This window comes from Brachycentrus maculatus, unplaced genomic scaffold, assembly GCF_059751285.1.
Source record: "Brachycentrus maculatus isolate JH-2025_06_01 unplaced genomic scaffold, ASM5975128v1 h1tg000056l, whole genome shotgun sequence".
NCBI classification, from domain to species: Eukaryota; Metazoa; Arthropoda; class Insecta; order Trichoptera; family Brachycentridae; genus Brachycentrus; species Brachycentrus maculatus.
In genome coordinates this window covers 1,082,855-1,103,170 of record NW_028280810.1, presented here as the reverse complement: position 1 = coordinate 1,103,170, position 20,316 = coordinate 1,082,855, and the positions used below count along the sequence as shown (strand labels likewise).

Genomic DNA, 20,316 nt, shown 5'->3' with positions numbered 1-20,316 from the left:
TATTATCAGGACGTTTATTTTCATTTGAACGGGTTTTTGTCCGTTATATCCGAAGTTTGTTAGAATTAGAGGTCCGTTATTTCGAGGTTTTACTGTGCCTATTTTTTTATATATCATTTCCGAGATATGCCACATAGAAAGGGGGCTATCGAAGAACTAAACATGCGAACGGATGTAATATATTATCATTACATTTCACACATCTTAGAGTAATAATTAAATAATTTATTTTCTCTGACATTTCCTTTAAAAAAAATACACCGGATTAGCTTGAGGCTGTAAGTTCTTAATAGACCCATTTAAATAATTGTATGGACCCATACACAGTAACTAGGTAGGTGCCTTTTATATTTCTACTCAATTTAAAAATCATGGTGGCACTTTATTCATTTTTTTTTAATTTATTTTAAGTCGTTTATAAACTAATTTGACAGTTTATTTTTTAATATTTAAAATGTAAGATTTTACAAGACTCTACGCGGGTTTTAAGATTTCTTATAATATTTTAAAGAAACAGAGAATTTTGAGAATACATATACGCAACTAGAACGGAATAGTCAATTGATTACTGTAGGGTTTATAGAAAACATATATATTTTTTAATTTTTGGGATGATAAAAAAAAAACCTTAATTTTTTTTTAACTACTTAAAAAAATTCTTATATCATTCACAGGTCGTATTTTTCGTCATTTTTTCTTTACAATTATGTATATAATTGTACTACATACAAAAAACGTATGTATTCGTCATTCTTTCTGTATTTTTGTTATTGTATTACAAATATACAAAAATGTATGTATTCGTCATTATTTTTGTAAATGTAGATACTTTTACTGTATACACAAAAATGTACCTATTCGTCGTTATTTTTCTATTTTTGTAATTGTACTACATATATACAAAAATGTATGTATTCGTCATTATTTTTGTAAATGTACTACTATACACAAAATTGTACGTATTCATCATTATTTTTGTAATTGTACTATACACAAAAAGTATATATTCGTCATTATTTTAGTATTTTTTGTAATTGTAATATACACAAAATTGTATGTTTCGTCATTATTTCTGTAACTTAATTGTTTATAATTAAGGTTAACTACCTTTAGCGGTGGGAGTCCAGTGGTTACATCGCTTCTTCTGTTTGTTATTTATTCCTTCGAGTTCACTAATAATTTCCTTCCTTAGCACCGACATGGAAATTGATAATAAACGTTATAAACAAACTTATTTCCTATTCAAACACCCGTTTTCGCGGACAAACTAAAAAACAACCACAAAAAGTTATGCGTTCGAAATTCACCACTTTTGGCGCTTTTTTGTCCGTTCGGAAATAAAACTAAAACCCGCGAAAGCGCTTCCGAATTCAAGAGTCCCGCCACACAACATGCCGCTCTTGCGGTCCGCACACGATTGAGTTGTGTTCCGAAGATGACAGCTTCAATCTATGCCCCTTCCAAGGCGTAGCGTTCAAACTTTTCGTCATTAGACGCCGACCACCGTCTCGCTTCCCCCTACTATTGTTTATAGTCCCGTCTGCTTCCCCCGCGCGGACGCCGGATAGAGCCTCTCTTTCCTCCTCCACACGAGAATCTCTTTCTCCGTTCCGTCTCTTTCTCTTGTAACTACAAGAACAACCTTCATTTTTTTATTTCCATTTTTTATTTGGTTTATTTTCATTAGTCCCCTTGGCGTTTGAAGCGGGGGCGTTTCGTATGCGCTCCGTCTCATTCTCGCCGCAGCTTTGGAGAGCGAAGCTTTGGAAGCTGCTCGCTCTCTCGGAAATAACAAATGTTTTTGATTGCGCGCGGGATGTTGTGCATCTCGCGTGGAAGGAAATGAAGAATCTCGGACCGAGAAGAGATGCTGAGATTTTGGTACTTGCTACATTGTTGCCAGACAACCATCTGCTGGACATTCAAATCTCAATTACGTTACGATAATAATAATGATAATCATTTAATTATTCAACCGGTAAATTGATGAAAGCATAAATTCAACCGGTAAATTGATGAAAGCAAAATGTTGTAAAACATATATGGCTGACTAAGTATTGCACCCACCACTTAGTCAAGCTGGAATAAAGAGTTAAAAAAAAAAAATTAAAAAAAATAAAATAAAAAAAAAATTAAAAAAAAAAAAATCAAATATGATATATGTATACGTAAATTCTTAAAAATCCTGAAATATCGTAAGAAAAGTTCAAAACTTTTTTCCCTCTAAAAATCTATGTCTACTTACAATTATTTAAATTTGACGGAAGATGATATTAATTACTTTTGTCATTAGAAAAAAAATGTTTTTTTCTAAATTGGTCGACATTATATTATAATGTTATAATTTAGCAATTAAGTTATTTTAATCAAAGTTATATTGTAAGTAATTATATAGTTATCAATTCATGACACAGTTCTATTAGTTTTCATAGCCTTATTTTTCTTTCGAACAGTGATAAGAGAACCATATACAATATATGTATACATATTTTTTTAAATAATTTCCAAAGATCTAACAACCACCACAGTATTATACGGACTATTTCTTAAAAGTGGTTTTTTCTGTTTAATTATTTAAAAAAAAAATAGTTTTGAAAAACAAATCAGGTTACATACATAAATTTGTGAAGTTATTGATCCTGTTATAAAAATTAAATGGTTTACGAGTTTTTTTTAAACTTCAAGTAAATTACTCCTTACATACATAGTTCGGCTGTCCAAATTTAAAACACAGTAAGGGACATTTTTTTGTAGTAGATTTTTTTTGCATTTTTGGACTAAGTAGAGTCTACTTAGTCCATAAATGCAAAAAAAAACTACTACAAAAAAAATGTCCCTTACTGTGTTTTAAATTTGGACAGCCGTGTTGCTGCAACCGACGTTGCGACCACTCAATTAAGGCCTCAATTTACAGTCATTATTTGGCTTTTTTCTTTCAAATTCTCAAATAATTACGTTTTTACTTAGTAGATACAACAGCTTTAAACACTCTTTTTCACTTTTTCGTGCGGCTGTTCTCTGTTCAAGGTAGAATCGAGGTGCCCAACCGAAAAAAAACCTTAAAAGAAAAAATGTTTTAAAATTTATAGTTTACTTAGTATTAGTAGGTACGTTATATTATATGTACGACATTTCGATATACTCTACTTTATTATCAAACACCGTTATCGAATTTAGGCTTAAATTAAATGAGCCTTAAGGCTTTAAAAAATGTAGAGGACGTGAGACTAATTTATAGATTTGGCGTTCAATTTGTAGAACTCCTTTTTAATTTATAAATTAAATATTATAGTTTTACGGTAGTTTGAAAATACCATAATAAGGCGAAACAGTTGTCACAAATTTTATTTTTACGTGTTTTTAATAACAAAATACAATTTAGTGGACAATTCGGTGTTTGATTATAGTATTTAATATATCTGGCTTGTTTTGTATTTATCAACAGTGGGAACATGGACGAAAGGGAAGATGGTTTGTTCATTATCACATTGGTCAGAATAAATATATTTTTTTTATAATTGAAAATGTGTGTGATATATGAATTAACCTGCAGAACTTCTTAATTTTTTTAAAATAAATTTTAGGTTTCAAAACGGTGTTTATCGCTATATAATTTATATTTGAAGCACTAACTTTGTGATTTTCCATTTTAAAATGAAAATGTAACCTTGTTTTAAAATCACTATAAATATTTTATTATAACTTAATTATAATGTCTACCGGTTTGGATCTAGCCGCTTCTTTATCAAAACTGATTAATACTAAAACACTATCTACTAAACAAAATTCAAAATATTATAAAACCGTCAAAATATTTTGAATTTTGTTTAGTAGATAGTGTTTTACTATTAATCAGACTTGATAATGAAGCGGTTAGCTTCGAAACCGGTAGACAAATAATAAAATATTTTTAGTGATTTTAAAACAAAGTTACATTTTATTTATAGTTATTATCGTTTTTATGCTTAATAAGCTGGAAGTCTGAGCTTTCCAGGGCTTATGACCGATACATGTTTCGTAGTTGTGACACTTATAATATAATACATATCGATATATCATCCGTAGGGTGAATAATCTAATCTCTGATAAAAAATAATAATAAAATTGTTTTCCAATCACAGCAAAATTAGATTGCATTTTTTTGTAAATGGATTTCACATTGGCTTTGTATTAGAACATTAACGGCGTGTATTTTTTATTTATATTATTATATAAATTACGGCATATTAGATCGAGCCATACTCGACATCAGGCTGGTAAAGGTTTAATAGTTTTAGTGCTGAGATTTTTTCTTATATGTATGCTAAAATTCCTGTAGACTTTTTTTTAAATGGATTACAGTGGAACCCCGGAAATCCCGGGAAATCCGAAAAAGATTTTTCAGAAAAACATTTGTAGAAAAACCTTTTTAAAAAAAATCGCAAAGACTGAAGAACACATTTATTATTAGTTACATACAATTATTATATATGTATAACCTAATTTACTTTTAAAAATATTGAAAAGTTAATAAAGTATACAGTACTGTACCTGTATTGCTACTCAAGTAGGTACTGTAATATTTTATTGAGATTTCCGGGGTTCTATTATACCTTTATCTTATTACACCTTTCATCGAATATATCAATTAGTGACACGGGGATAAAATCATGAAGCCATGAATGATAGTGGAATTTACACATTTGGACGTCGCGTTGAAAAAAATGCGAGTTGTTAAATGAAACCATAACGCACGCTTGTAACATTGAGACATATTTTTCTTGTCTAAACAATTCGGGCCGGTCGCCCCATATTTATTTAACACGTTACCTCTTCGTTAGCCACTTACTTTAGAATTTCTGGTGACAAATTTACGTAACCAGTGACTCTCCACATTGGTGTGGAATATTCACTTTTCGTATATCAGTAACCGGTTTTTTTATGTTCTCAGGTTCAAGAAATGAAAAAAGTCCATTGATATTTATCTACGTACAGAGTTGTTTGAATTTCTAAATAAATAACTGTTGTTTCTTCATAAATGCAATCCCATAATTTATTGCTGCACATGTTAAAACTATCACTTAAGTACCTAGAATTGTATAGCTACATAAGGACCGTCAGTCCATTTAATCTTCACATTCGTTTGAAAATGCCATAACTAGGCGAAACAATTGTCACAATATTAATTTTTATGTGTTTTAATGAAATGCAACTTAGTAGACTCAAAAAATCTGGGTTTTGATTTAAAAATAATAAAATGATCTGTGTTTGATTCATATATTATAATAGAGTTCTACAAATTAAACGCCAAATCAATAAATAAAAGTAAATAATAATAAAAAGAATTAACAATCTAAAAACTCCTTTTTCTTCCTGGTGTAGGCCTTGTGGCCTGTTTTTAGAAGGGATTAGCCTCCTACGATTATCTCCACGTAGGTTTTTTTTTGCATCGTGTTTTTTCTAAGTCATTTAAAAAAAGTCGTGTAGGTAAATAAGTTCTGTATACATTAAATATATTTTATTCGCCTTTAGTCTTTTGCCAGTACTAATATTTTTTTCGTTTCATAGTATGTATATCGCATAGTAAAAAAGGACCTTACATGCATTAACAAAGGTTTACGCTAACTTTCTAACTAACTAATTTTAACCATATATGTCGCCTATGAATTTTATTCTGAATAAACGTTGCGTGCTATCGATTGCGATATATATATATGTATGAAAATTAGCGTAATGTATCTACATCTGTCAATCATGGATAGAATGATGAATATTACACAGTGCGTAATGTGATCACTTAAACCAGTTAATGGTGAATCGTCAGTCCGGTAAATACTCAGACAGTATCAAATAGAAATATTCTCAAAGAAAATATGAAGATAGTATCTTTAGAACGGCATTCAGTATACAGTGTAACCTCAATATAACGAATCTAAATAGGTTTTGAAAAAAAATGGGTATATCGTGTAATTTGTTAAATTAAGATATGGATGCTTAAAACCCGTTATATTGAGGTTTATTCTCTTATTCGTTGACCTCTATTAACGAATTCTATGGAATTCAACCTCGTTAAAACGATTAATGTGTTAGGTATGAGAAATACTACATTAACAAACACATCGTAATTAAAATATGAAGGTACATACAACCAGTACATATTATTACTATACACATAAGTTACGTACTAAAATACATATGCCCAAACATATTTACATAAATTTAAGCTTACTTACTTTCGTTACATCGAGATTTGTTTACATATTATATTCATCATGTAGAGCTAAATTTTCATCTAATAAAACATGGTTAAAAAAAATGGTTGCATCAAGGTATTCATTGCATTAAAGGTCGTTATATTAAGGTTCCACTGTATGCCGTTTTTTATGTTTATAAATTGTTGCTTAAATACTACAATAAAATATTTAACACTAATCGTAACCATTAATAAAAATATTTATCGCATGCCATATATTTTTACTTATCCGCACTTTTTAATTCATTTTTAAGGATAATGGAAGATGAGAGGATTTCAGCCAAACTCGCGTTAATAAAACTCAGTTGGCTTCCGGCAACGCATAGAGCCGGTCGTCGGGTCACGCACAATATATTTTTTTAGAATACATATTGGATTTTGTTTGTTTTTTTTAGAATATGTATTGGAAAAATATTTTAATATTTTTATAACTCTTAATGTTTCAATAACTGTTTTCTTTTCAAAACCATATATGTATTTCTTGCGAAGAAAAACTTATTTTTCCAATACAAAAATGGTGTTAAAAAAATCATTACGTCAAATGTTACCTGGGTTTAAAGAAAATTAAGTTGCTATTAAACGAATGCAAGGCCTTAATGAGAAATAAGATACACATTGAGTTCATATTGAAAATTGCCACAAAAAAAATATGGAAAAAGTTGAATACTTCAAGTATTTTTAAATGAAAGTATAGTAAAAAAATGTTGTTACATTTTTATTTGTTCGGGCCGCAGTCCGCTACCGTAAATACATATTTGAAGAACATTTTGTTTAGTATGTATTTAGATTGTTTATTTATCCTCACGTATCTTCAAGCAGCGTTCATAACGACTTAATCAAATACAAACATGTACAGTAGCGGACAAAAGATCATACCCATCCTAGGTATCAGGTAGGTACCTACAAAATTGATTTAAAAAAAATACTTTTTTTTTCTTCTAATTTGTTCACAATATTTTAGTTTTACATTAATCGTAGTCGTACTGGGGAAATTGATCGACTAACAAAACGAAAAATCACTTTTGCTTGGCAACAAAATAAACATGAATGCAGTTAGTCATTTCAAACTCCTGTTTGAAAATGTCTTAATAGGACAAAACGCGTTCCATTACATATTATTGTATATATCGTAGTCGTACAGGAGAAAGTGACCAACTAACAAAACGTAAAATGTTCAGGAGGGCCATTTAAGTCACTTTTGCTTTAATGCAGTTAGTCATTTTTAACAAGTCAATATATTATACTTCCAAGTTTAAAATCCTTTGGGATTTTTTTCGGGGTAATATTAAAGCTAGTAAGATATCAAATAGTCAACGATCACGTTTTTGTAAAAATTGCACTTGGTCACTTTCTCCTGTATGACTACGTAATATTAATATCGTTAATTATATCTAGTATTTTCAATTTTAAGGTATCTGAACCTAAGTGGTTTGTGTTTCGAAATATGAATTAAGTTATGGTAGACTAGAAATCGAAACACAGACCTATAACTTGTACCCGACAACCCCTACCACTAGACAAAAAGGTACATATTATCAATTAAAATTTGTGATAAAATTATTACAATTTCAATCAATAATATAAGCAGTTTATTTAAGGATTGGGCGTATAATTTGTAGAACTGCATTTCAATTTATTCATTAAATGTTAAAATCAAACGCTGATTTTTGTAAAAATAAAATATGAGATAATTGTTTCGCCTTGTTATGGCATTTTGTTTGAAAATGCCATAACATAGCGAAACAGTTGTGTCTAATTTTATTTTTATGTATTTTAATAATAAAATACAAATTAGTGGACTCTAAAAATCACTGTTTGATTTTAACATTTAATATACGAGTATGAACAATCCATATTTTTTGTTGTTATATTTTTATTCCTTCGTTTGTTCGTAATAAAATTTTATCGTATCGGGAGTAAATAAACATGAAATATTTTTTACCATTAAAAAATGAACCATAAAAATATCAGTTATTAATTAAAAGTTTTATGGTTCATTTTTCATATAACAAATATTAAAATGATAATTATTGGTATTTTAATTATTATATAATATAATATGTATTAGAAAACCTTTGATGGTATTGTATTCTTATAAAATTCTATTCTTAAAATACTATCAATTATAAAACATGTAATTCAAGAATATAGGATTAGTGGGATTTTTGAAAAATGTATCTTCATATTTTTTTCATGTTATCAATTTTAAGTCATTATTATTATGTCATGAATTTCACTAAAAAAACACTCAACCAACGAATAGAGTTCGATCTGCGTAAATATTATTTTACAAAAGAAAGATTTGGATTTTTTTATTTTACGATTTATTTTTTTAACACAGAAAATGGATAAATAAATGGCTATTTGTTTGATATTAAAAACAGTGCATATAATGAACCACATTGTATTTAGTTTAGTAAATTGAGTTTCTTTTATTATGAATTTGAGTTTGACTCTACAAGCATTCCTGTGATTTAAATTTTGTTTTGCTGTAAATAAAAACTTAATTACTTTTGATAATTAATAATACTAATATTATATATTATGCAATATCTATTACTCATTTTGATTTTTTTTTGCAATTACTCTTTTTTGCGTTTATTGAATTGGTTTAGATATTTGGAGCGAATAAATAACGAGAGAATGACTGAAAATATGTATTTGACATATTTGAATGGGAGAATAGAGGATTAACAAGAAAAACTACGGGGACTAAAAAAATCAGAACCTGAAATCTGGCCATGTCAAAAGTTTATGTAACTGGTGATCATGTATCACTAAATGAATAAATCTAAATACAGGTATTTACATTTATGAATAGATCTACATTACTCTAGGAAGCTAAAAATGTCTGACATGACAAACAAGTCAGAAGCTACGTGATGGTAGTTCAATAATACAACATACCCCGGTTAATTTTTAATATACAGTTTTTTGTGAGCCGGTGATTATTTTGGAATTGTTTTATCGTATTTGTTGGTTGGCTCTGCCGTCGTCTGTCAGTTTTCAAATTTGAATATTATATTTTTAAACTTTGGTGAATTTAAAAATAAAGCATCTTTGTGCTCAATAATGGAAGCTTCAAATAATATTGATAAATATTATCAAAGCTACGAAGACCTGGAGGTAAGTCCGTGTCAAATGTTTTGAGGTTATATATACCTACCGCATTGTTTACCAAAACCGTTTACTGTATCAATTAATGATTATTAATTTTTAGCTAATGATTATATTTCCAATTTCATTTATGAACGAACATGAATCAATTTACTTGATTTTTAAAGTATTCTCTTCCAACTCAAAGCAGTTCTGTAGTTCTGTCAAACTGTAGCAATACAAATTGCGGTGTATGTGTATTTTGGATTTTTGCGTCTTTTGCGCATGCGCGTTCAATATTCTTTGACATTTGACTTGACGTTCTCAGTCCGGTTCCAAACCGGACATTTTGTTTACATTCGACGCGATTGTTTTTCCGCAAGTCGAATAAAGGTTTTATATTGAATATAAAAATGGATTTAGATAGGTTAGATCGGATAGATAGCTTAGGAAGGTATGAAAGATACCTTAGATACATGCAGCTCATAGACAGTATGGACAGTTTGGAGGGTTTATGCGATACTTCAATGAGTGAAGTCAGCGAACGTCCCGTTCGTATTTCTCGTCGATTCAAACGTCAGCGCGTTTCTACTAAGCCGCAAACGAATTCTAACGTTTCCAAAGCCTCTGAAGATGATAATATCAGTGACGACAATTTTGAGAGTGAATACGACGAGGACGAGGACGATGACGATGACATGTTTTCGGACGCGGACGTAACACCTCGAGAACGACCACGGAAGAAAACCGATGTTGAAAACCCGTACAGGGGTCTAAGAGACGCCGCCAACCCGCTTGAGACTATGGAAGACGGAGAGTTTCTGAACAACTACAAACTAAGCAAGAAAACCATATATGACATTATGGAGTTGATCAAGCAAAGATTGATTACACATAACAACAGGGGTGTACCTGTTCCGCCGCTTATGATGTTGTTAATAACAATAAAATATTTAACTGCAGGTAAGTTTTATTTTTATAATTTTCTTTTCTTTTCATCAGTTTCAAAATAGATTCCATTTAAACCTCATTTAGTAACACAATATCATTTCATACATAATCATAATTCATAAATAATGTTACAACTGTGTATGGAAAATACAGGTATGCACATTCATTAAAACGTCTATGCATAGAAAATACAAGTATGTACATTCATCAAAAGGCCTATGCATGGAAAATATGGGTATTTACATTCATTAAAATGTATTTATTTCCAGTTCAACTGTCAAGCAGACAAATGGGTAAATAGTCAATAATTAGTTGTTGACTATTTGCCCATTTGTCTGCTTGTTAATAGTTGCTAGCAACTATTCAGCAAAACTGGTAATGTAGCCGGTTCAACTGTCAAGCAGACAAATGGGCAAATAGTCAGTAATTAGTGGTTGACTATTTGCCCATTTGTCTGCTTGTTAATAGTTGTTAGCAACTATTCAGCAAAACTGGTAATGTAGCTGATCAGTTGACATACCGAGTAATTGGTGTGATTATTAGTCGGTGCATCTCTATTAAGACATTGTTTGCGGGAAAAGCTTAAAAGCGTATTTTACATACTGTTGGTACAGAGTGGGAGATATTTATAAGTGTTCTGTTTGATTACTTTTGGTAGAGCGTGAGAGATGCCAAGAAACATTGTACGATCGGAATTGGGTTTGCGGGTACTTGTGATTAGTATACTGAGGGTCGGGCAGCAGACTGTCTGAATATAATAAGGGTCGAGGTTGATGAAAAAAGTACCCAACAACAATGTTTTAATAACCTGCATGTATTCAAAGTATATTCCCTTAACCTTGTGTTACAGATCTTTCTCAATAATTGAATCATAAATCGCTCACTCCTTTCAAGAACGTCATAAATAAAAAAAAATAGATTTTTCAGGAGAATGTTTTTTAAGTTTAAAAACATAATACAATGTATTAAAAATAAATATCAAGCCACCTATTGAACTTTTTACTTGTAACAGATCTTTTAAGGTAAAACCTGAAGGTTATTTCTCCATTTGAAAAATATTTATTATATTTAAAAAAATAATTAAACAATACCTTTTCTTAAAAATTCAAAAACAACACTTTCTGCCCTGTAGCAGGTAAATATTAAGTTAAAAATATGCCTCTTTTGCTGGAATATAGTACATTTTCTGGGCATTTTGAAAACATGTACAACTGAAAATTGACGATTTTTTATTTACGACGTTCTTGAAAGGAGTGAGCGATATACATATTCATAACAACTTTATATTCCGTAATAAATTATTGCTTCTTTTATAGGGACGGTTCAAAAAGAAGCAATGAAGGGAGTTAGCCAAGCTACGATATCGAGAATTAATACCAGAGTTACAAAATTGATTATGTGTCTGCAGCATCGTTTCATAAAATTCCCAGAAAAACACGAAATTGATGCAATCAAAATGAAATTTTACGAGAGAGGAAAATTCCCCGACGCTATTGGCTGCTTGGGAACTACACATGTCGGCGTACGGGTTAAAGGCATTAAAGACTACAATGCGGGGTTTGTGAATGAAAATGGTTATCATTCCGTCCGAGTGCAGGTACATCATTTAATCATGCTGTTATTCAATTAATGTCAATTCAATTTATTTTAACGATATTAATAATTTTGATTTAAGTTTTACTTAGTAAATACCACTATTTCTTAAAATCTATTGTGACACGTGTTCTAATGCATTCCGCATCATTTTCAAACACCATATGCCACAAAATGACTGCCGAATTAATTCATTTATTATATCAGACACTGGATTATTCACCCTACGTATGACATGTCAATTTATAGGTGTCTCAACTTGATATTGAAAATATTAAGAAGAGTTCTTTAAGGTGGTAAAGACATGTGGAGTGAATTGGATAATGAGAGAATGACTAAGAAAGTATAGGCCGAAAAAGACTTGGCACAATCAGATTAATCAGAACCTAAAATCTGGTGGTGTCAAAAGTCTGCCTAATCAAAGGGCATGTTTGTATGGATACTAGATGTATGGATGTAGAGGCGAAGAGTATACTGAGGGTCGGGTGGCAGACTGTCTGAGTATAATTAGGGTCAGGGTTGATGAAAAAACTGGCTGACAACAGTGTTAATTATTATTTTTCTTTTACAGCTTATCACTGGACCAGATGGTGAAATTTTAGACATTGTTTCCAAGTCTCCGGGCGCAACGCACGAAAACTATATTTTTAATTCGTGCGAAGTTTACCACAAATTCCACATGGGAGAAATCCAAGGTGTTTTACTGGGTAACCGAGACTACAACCCTACGACAGTTATCATGACTTGTGTAAAACAACCGCAACTCACCGGGGAATACTATTACAATGACGCACTTGCCAAGACCTATAACGCTGGGGATGTCATCCTAGAATGGAAGAAGAGATTTAGGTGTCTACAGACATTCTTGGCTTGCAAACCAAATACCCAACAAAACATCATAAACTGTTGCGCCATATTACACAACATATCCAAATTAAACAATGATCCATTACCCGTGGAAGATCAAAACTCTATTGTTGTCGAAGTGACCGGTAAGAAAGACTGCGCCAGAAAGAGAATCGAAGTGCCGATGGTAGAAAATGTTGCATTGATTACAAGAGAAGACTTTATAAGGAAACATTTCCCGACATATTACGGCAATCCTACAGTTTCCTACTTATCCCTGTGATCTACTGAATATTCGTATTGAGTAGTTATTATATATTAAATATTAATCAAAATTAGTTAAGTAGGAACAAAGCAGCTTTATATAGTTTCAAATGTAATCATTACATTTTTCTCAGAACTCGCCTTTCTATGTTTTAGTAGATTATGTGTACGATGAACTCAATAAAATAACTTATATTAATATGCTGTTTTATTCATTTATTATTTAAAAATCTTAAATATTGTATGCATTTTTTTCATGATTTGGCCTGTATATAATTCAACTAAATATCTGAATTTATGTACAGGCTCTTAAATTGAAGTTGATATACATATTGACCATTGTCGGAATATTTAAGGAACAACAAGGTACTAAGCAGAGCTGGGGAGTCTAGATGCTTACTAAATAAAGTAGCACAACAGCTAGCCAAATGTATAGGCTATAATATAAGACACCCAGGCCTGCTCCTTACAATTGCGGAAGGCCTGCTTAACCTATGTGGACCAAATTATCTCCGATATGCGACGTAGCGGGTACGCCGGGTTAAAGAGATGGGTAGAGACTGACCATGAAAGAAAAAAACCAATCATCACAAAGATTGTAACCCACTAAGAAGAAATAAGAATTAATGGCAATACTAATTTTGAAATTATAAATAATACACTTGTTTTTTACCACTTGAGTATTTTATTCTTGTGACTAGTTTTGGAAGCTACAGATATTAGATAAAGCAGACTTTTATCTACGGGCTTGAATTTAAACTGAAGCATTAATAAGCAATTATTAAAGCTTTAGTTTATATTGTTTCTTCGCCTCCGTAGCATAATGGTCAGCACGCTCGGCTACCGTTCTGGAGGTCCCAGGTTCGATTCCCAGGGTGGTGAAATAAATATGTGATTTTTTTCACTGTAATATTTATTCAATATTACCCTGGACTGGTCCTGAAGGGGGGGGCTGATCACCTTTCCTTCATGTGTAAACAATCAAGATATCACTGCGTTTATATAAAGCAGTGCCCTATGCACCATTGGGGTGCGGATAAGGGTTTTATTATTATTATTATTAGTTTATATTCAAACCAGTAGATGGAAGCATCTGTAGTTATGAAACTAGTCGTAACAATATAATACTCAAGTGGTAAAAAAACGAGTGTTTTATTTATAATTTAATCATGTTTTACCACAAACTGGATGAACTCAAAACAATAAATAATATCCTAATTTTTGTTTATTTTTATTTCGTCTTTCTGTAGTTATGTCTGTTTTTTAGATCCACCGGTTGATGGTGCAAGATGAGCCCAGAATGCTGGCTTACAAAACAGCAATTATGAACAACCAATCTTATATAAATGGAAAAACCGTCATGGACGTTGGCGCTGGATCAGGAGTACTTTCTTTCTTCTGTGCGATGGCCGGCGCAAAAAAAGTATATGCTGTTGAAGCGAGTAAGCTAGCTATACTTTGCACAGACCTTGTCAAAGCTAACAAATTCGAAAATGTCATTGAGGTAAATTTAACTGACAATTATTTAGAAACCATTTATTTTATATTATATTAACACATTATTGGCGGGCAGTTTTTTCATCAACCAACCCTAAAGGCGGAGACTGACCGAAGCATTTCGTCGTAACAAAACATCGTAACATCGCTCGCAACGAGCATGTTACATTATGACGTTACGGCATTGCTGACTGACCGCGATCAGTGCTCGCTAGGGGCCTTGTGCTCAGTGTTGCCATATGTCACACCAAAAAATCTGAAAATCTGAATCAATAACCCAAAATCTGTATGAATCTTTGCAACATTGCATTCGTACTGTAGTTAAAATGTCAAATGACGAAGACTTGATTCTTGGTTCTGTGATTTTAATAAATAACTGCTTACTCCAAATGAAGAAAAAAAATATATAGTGCCAATCCCCACAAATTCCCCGCAGTTTCGGGAATTTCCCACAGATTGGCAACCCTGTACTAACCTAAAATTGCATCCGACTTCGGATGGAGCATTCGGAACGAGCGGCGAGCAGCTCGGCTCGCTGTACTGACTGCCTGAATGCTCCCATCGTAACTTACGTAACGATGAATTGCTCCGGTTAGTCTCTCCCTTTATGGGTATAATAATTAGAGTCGTTTACTAATCAAAAGTAACTGCAAATCCAACTTTGATCTGCACAATAGTTTTTGCCAAAATTCAACAGTTAAGTGGTTAAAAGACATTTTTTGCTGCTAAAAAAAAAACTGCAAATGGTTTTAAATCCTATGCATAATATTTATTTATTTTAGGTGATTCACAGTAAAGTAGAAGATGTCACTCTCCCTAACAACGAAAAGGTGGACATCATAGTTTCAGAATGGATGGGCTTTTATCTACTGCATGAAGGAATGCTCGACTCTGTAATATATGCGAGAGATACATTTTTGAAACCAGATGGACACATGTTTCCTGAAAGCGCCATCGCATATGTTGCGCCTTGCAGGTAAATTATTTTATGCAACATTTCTTCCCATTTGGAATATTGACAGTGATACATTTAATCCGATATTGATATCAGCAATACTCCCAAATTCTATATAATAAAGGGTTTTCCAATAAGCGCCAAAGAACACTCAAGAATCAGTTGGTTTCTTCATTTAATAATAATATCAATTTTACTAAGGCTTGACTAAGTGGTGGGTGCAATACGTAGTCAGCTACATTTTTTTTACAGAAATATTACATTATAAAATTTAAATAACAAACAAATAAAACAGATATACTATGTATAAAAACAAAGCGTAATAATAAATAATACTCCTATACACCGAACACACTCCTATGTCCGCCTCCGTAGTGTAATGGTCAGCACGCTCGGCTACCATTCTGGAGGTCCCGGGTTCGATTCCTAAGGGGGGTAAAATAAATATTAGTGATTTTTTCACTGTCATATTTATTCAATATTACCCTGGACTGGTACCTGAAACGGAGGGCTGATCAACTTTCCTTCATGTGTAAACGATCAAGATAACACTGCGTTTATATGACGCAGTGCCCTATGCACCATTGGGGTGTGGATAAGGGCTTTTATATTATATACACCGAATGCGAAACTTCGGCAATGAGTTCACGGACCATATCAATATTTTAAATATGTCACTTCCTAACTATAAAGTAATAATAATTTCAATATTTCAGGCTAATGGATATTTCCTTGTTTTATACGTTCATCCTGGTTTACATAGGTACTTTTCGAACCCATAATATACTTAAAAAGAGAAAACATATTATTTTATCATTGAGTAAACAAGGTGTAATATATTATGTACAAATTGGCTACGACCGTTAATAAAAGGATAAAAATATATGTAATATTGAAGAGGTGATCAGCTTGCTGGTAATCGCAACACTGAGCTTCTGTTCTGCCACGTGTATAGTCCATCTATGGTCTACAAGCAGTTTTATGATGAGGTTGGAGCTCTTTATCAGCCTCTCCTGGATGCCTACCTTATTAGCCCATTAAAAATGTAAATTTTATTTTCTTTTCAGTGTTCCTTCACTGTTTTCAGTCTGGGAAAATGTTCACGGTATAAATATGAAAATAATGGGCACGGCGATAAGGTTAAACAAAAGCGGAATGCCAGAAGTAACGACAGTTAACGAAGAGGACCTTCTTTCAGAAAAAGTTGGATTTTGTTGGATAGACCTCAAAGAAGATAGCTCATTTGAGCTGGACTGCTACTCGTTAAAACATGTCGCAGGTATAAAAATAAAAATTACAATAAATTAATGTATAATTATAATATGTGATCTAATTAAATGTTTAACATGCTTTAAGAAATTTAAAATAATATAAAGTCCTTGTTATTTGCGAGAATTACATTCTTAAAACAGATTTTAGCCAAAGGGCTACTGGGACATTTTGCTCACTCCTTTCGAGAACGTCATAAATAAAAAAATTTCAGTTATGCATGTTTTTCGGAATGCCAAGAAAATGTACCATATCCCAGCAAAAGAGGCATATTTTTAACTTAATATTTACCCGCTACAGGGCAGAAAGTGTTGTTTTTGCATTTTGAAAAAAAGGTATGGCTTAATTATTTTTTTAAATATACTAAATATTTTTCAAATGGAGAAAAAACCTTCAGGTTTTACCTTTAAAGATCTGTTGCACAGTAAAAAGTTCAGTAAGTGGCTTGATATTTATTTTTAATACATTGCATTATATTTTTATATTTTAAAAACTTTCTCCTGAAAAATCAAGTTTTTTGATTTATGACGTTCTTGAAAGGAGTGAGCGATTTGGGGGTTACTATACCAGAAAAACCACAATTTAAACAAAAATAATTCAAAAGTAAAATGCGTTAGATAATTTATGAACACTCTATGCCATTGTTTTATCTTCGATGCAGCGAAAATATCTCTCACATTTAATTTGACTAAATGCATGCAATGTTATAAAAAATCACTAACTAAATGCCGTTAGCCTAATGTCCACCTCCTTTTTACGCCGTACGCATAACACTGAAGATTAAACGACTCCCCGAAATAATTGCCATTAATACACGGAGTAAAATTATAGGACCCTGTATGTTTTTTTTTTTAATTTATTGCGCTTGCTATATTTTCAGGAGCTTCTAAAGCAGGAAGATTCGAAGGCTTGTGTATTTGGTTTGATTGCCAATTCCCAGCCTTAAGTGATGAAGATCCTGTTATATTATCTACCAGCCCGTCCTCTCCGCTGACTCACTGGAAGCAAACTGTCATCGTGTTACACGAAGGCATAGATGTAGAAGAAGGAGAGCCTATTGCGTGGGAACTCAACATGAAAAGATCACCAGAAAGCAACAGAAGGTAACACCACTTATTTCAACATTCATAAATCGTGGAAAAAAATTCAATGGATCTTTGTCAGACGGAAGGAATATCTAATTTAACCGGATCCACGCGGCTCGCATAACCGTATGTGTTTTAATAAAACATGCCCCATACGGCTGACATAACCGTATGTGTTTTTACTTTGCTCCAAGTTTCGAACCTCAGTTCAACTTGGAGGGATTTTTTTCATGGTGTGGAACTTTGGATAAAATAATACGTCAATCCTTGGCCTTATGACATCTGTTGAAATATCTGACTAATAATTTGTAACATCACAAGGATAAATAAAAGGACAGATCCCTGATTTTTCTTGCGGTCGGTAATTAGTCCGCGCCATAATCATCCCCTATATCTGTCTCACTCTCGACGCTACGCATCGCCAGTGGGTAAGAGTGACACGCGATGCGTGCTTTGATTTATTTATGTTACGATCTTCTTTGTTTATATTACGATATATTTCAAGAATAATGTGACATGAGTGTATTATAGAGTACCAAAAAGGCACAATGAATCCCATTGAACGTTTTTGTTTAGGGAAATTAATCGTTTCTTAACTAAATACATGATAAAAGTAATCATTTAAAAAACGGCGAAATACCGCCGCGTACGGGCGTCTCTCAGGCGCATATTTCAATAAGAATGCTACCGATAGTCTTGTGATTTTTCATATTAATTTATTAGCCAATAATCACACATCGTGATATTTATCATTATTGAAATTATAAAAGAAAAACACTTTTTACCTCTTCAGTTGTATTTATTTTACTATCACGACTTGTTTCGGAAGCAATGCTTAAAAATCTATAAATTATATCTAATTACGCAATATTAATTACAGATACGATCTCCAGTTGCAATTACTAAATCCGTCGAATGAAACTCATCCTACTCCATGTTCCTGTTATATGACAAAATGTATAGTAATAAGAACGTTCCTTGACCAACATCCGGAAGGAACCGAAACATTTGGCAACCGGGAACAAGAAGAAAACAAAGAAATGGACGAAACACAGATGTAATGTTTATTTTTGGACATAAACGCCCTGAGACCAATTGACGCTGTTTTTTTTTACCGTTTATCATATTATAATTTTTTTATTAATTTTTGACATCTCATCAAAGATAAAGAAGAATATGGAAGCCTGGGTATTTACCGGGCTGACGACCGTCAAAGGCTGGTTTAAGTGATCAGTTAAACCAGCCTATGATGGTCGTCAGCCCCGTAAATGCTCAGACTTCCATATTCTTCTACATCTTCGATGAGATTAAAAAAATAATATGAAAATACTCCTATAATTGGAGTTAATCAAGTTTTGTGAACAAGTATTTGGACGCACTCAAAATGTTGTAAACATTATTTTTTGACATCTCAGCATAAATGAAGAAGAATATGGAAGACTGGGTATTTACGGGGCTTACGACCGTCTTAAGCTGGTTTAAGTTATCCTATTACACACATCGCTCACTCCTTTCAAGAACGTCATAAATCAAAAATTGTCAATTTTCAGTTGTGCATGTTTTCGAAATGCCCAGAAAATGTACTATATCCCAGCAAAAGCGGCATATTTTTAACTTAATATTTACCCGCCACAGGGCAGAAAGTGTTGTTTTTGCATTTTGAAGAAAAGGTATTGTTTAATTATTTTTGTAAATATACTAAATATTTTTCAAATGGAGAAAAAACCTTCAGGTTTTACCTTAAAAGATCTGTTGCACAGTAAAAAGTTCGATTCGTGGATTGATATTTATTTTTGATATACTGTATTATATTTTAAAACTTTAAAACGTTCTCCTGAGAAATCAAGTTTTTTGATTTATGACGTTCTTGAAAGGAGTGAGCGACATGTAACATTCACCAATTCTACCCATGATTGACAACCACACTACTCAAATTATGGAAGTTCTATATATATACAATCCAATTTTGAAACATTGTATTGAATATTGTTCTTCATCTATATTGAGATGTCAAAAAATAATATAAAAATAACTCCTATAATTGGAGATAATCCAGATTTGTGAATATTTGAAGTATTTCGACATACTCAAAATATTGTTAATCATTTATTATTTTTATTAAGTCTTTATAAGTGCCCTTGAGGTTATATTTTAAAAAATTATAATAAATATATTTTTTTAATGTTTGTTTTGCATTATTTTTTTTAATGGTTACAATAATTTAATGTAATCAATGTTAGCAGCGACCTCCAAAGTCCTTTCCCCTTTCCAGATTATTCTGTGAATAGGTCTACATAAATAAAATAATTAATCATTACTGCGATACAGATTCATAATATTTACAGTTAGAGTAATAGACCATCCACAGTGTGCCTCCGTGGTGCAATGGTTAGCATGTTTAGCTGCCATGCTGGGTCAATTCCCAGGGGGCGGTAAAAATAAATATAAGTGATTTTACACTCTTATATTTTTTTTATATTACCCTGGACTGGTCCCTGAAGCGCAGGAGTGATCACGTTGCTTTCATG

At 32.0% G+C, this 20,316-nt stretch overlaps 2 protein-coding genes across 3 annotated transcripts in view; one reads left to right on the top strand and one right to left on the bottom strand.

Moving 5' to 3' along the window:
* Positions 1–1,419, bottom strand: part of LOC148311790 (uncharacterized) — a 50,658-nt gene extending 49,239 nt beyond the window's left edge. Inside the window, exon 1 of the mRNA XM_088278372.1 lies at positions 1,108–1,419. Within this exon, the coding sequence (XP_088134498.1) occupies positions 1,108–1,201 (94 nt within the window). The 5' untranslated portion in view covers positions 1,202–1,419. The remainder of the gene's footprint in view (positions 1–1,107) is intronic.
* The window catches only part of Art8 (Arginine methyltransferase 8), a 157,005-nt gene extending 137,055 nt beyond the window's left edge, over positions 1–19,950 (top strand). The window contains exons 1-6 of one of the 2 annotated variants that reach the window (XM_088278340.1): positions 9,189–9,358; positions 14,250–14,486; positions 15,262–15,455; positions 16,502–16,713; positions 17,584–17,806; positions 18,669–19,950. In XM_088278340.1, the coding sequence (XP_088134466.1) occupies positions 9,305–9,358; positions 14,250–14,486; positions 15,262–15,455; positions 16,502–16,713; positions 17,584–17,806; positions 18,669–18,849 (1,101 nt within the window). In that variant the 5' untranslated portion in view covers positions 9,189–9,304 and the 3' untranslated portion in view covers positions 18,850–19,950. Of the gene's footprint in view, positions 1–9,188; positions 9,359–14,249; positions 14,487–15,261; positions 15,456–16,501; positions 16,714–17,583; positions 17,807–18,668 lie in introns of those variants that run through there. The other variant, XM_088278341.1, reaches the window with a different exon arrangement.
* The last annotated feature ends 366 nt before the right edge of the window (positions 19,951–20,316 follow it).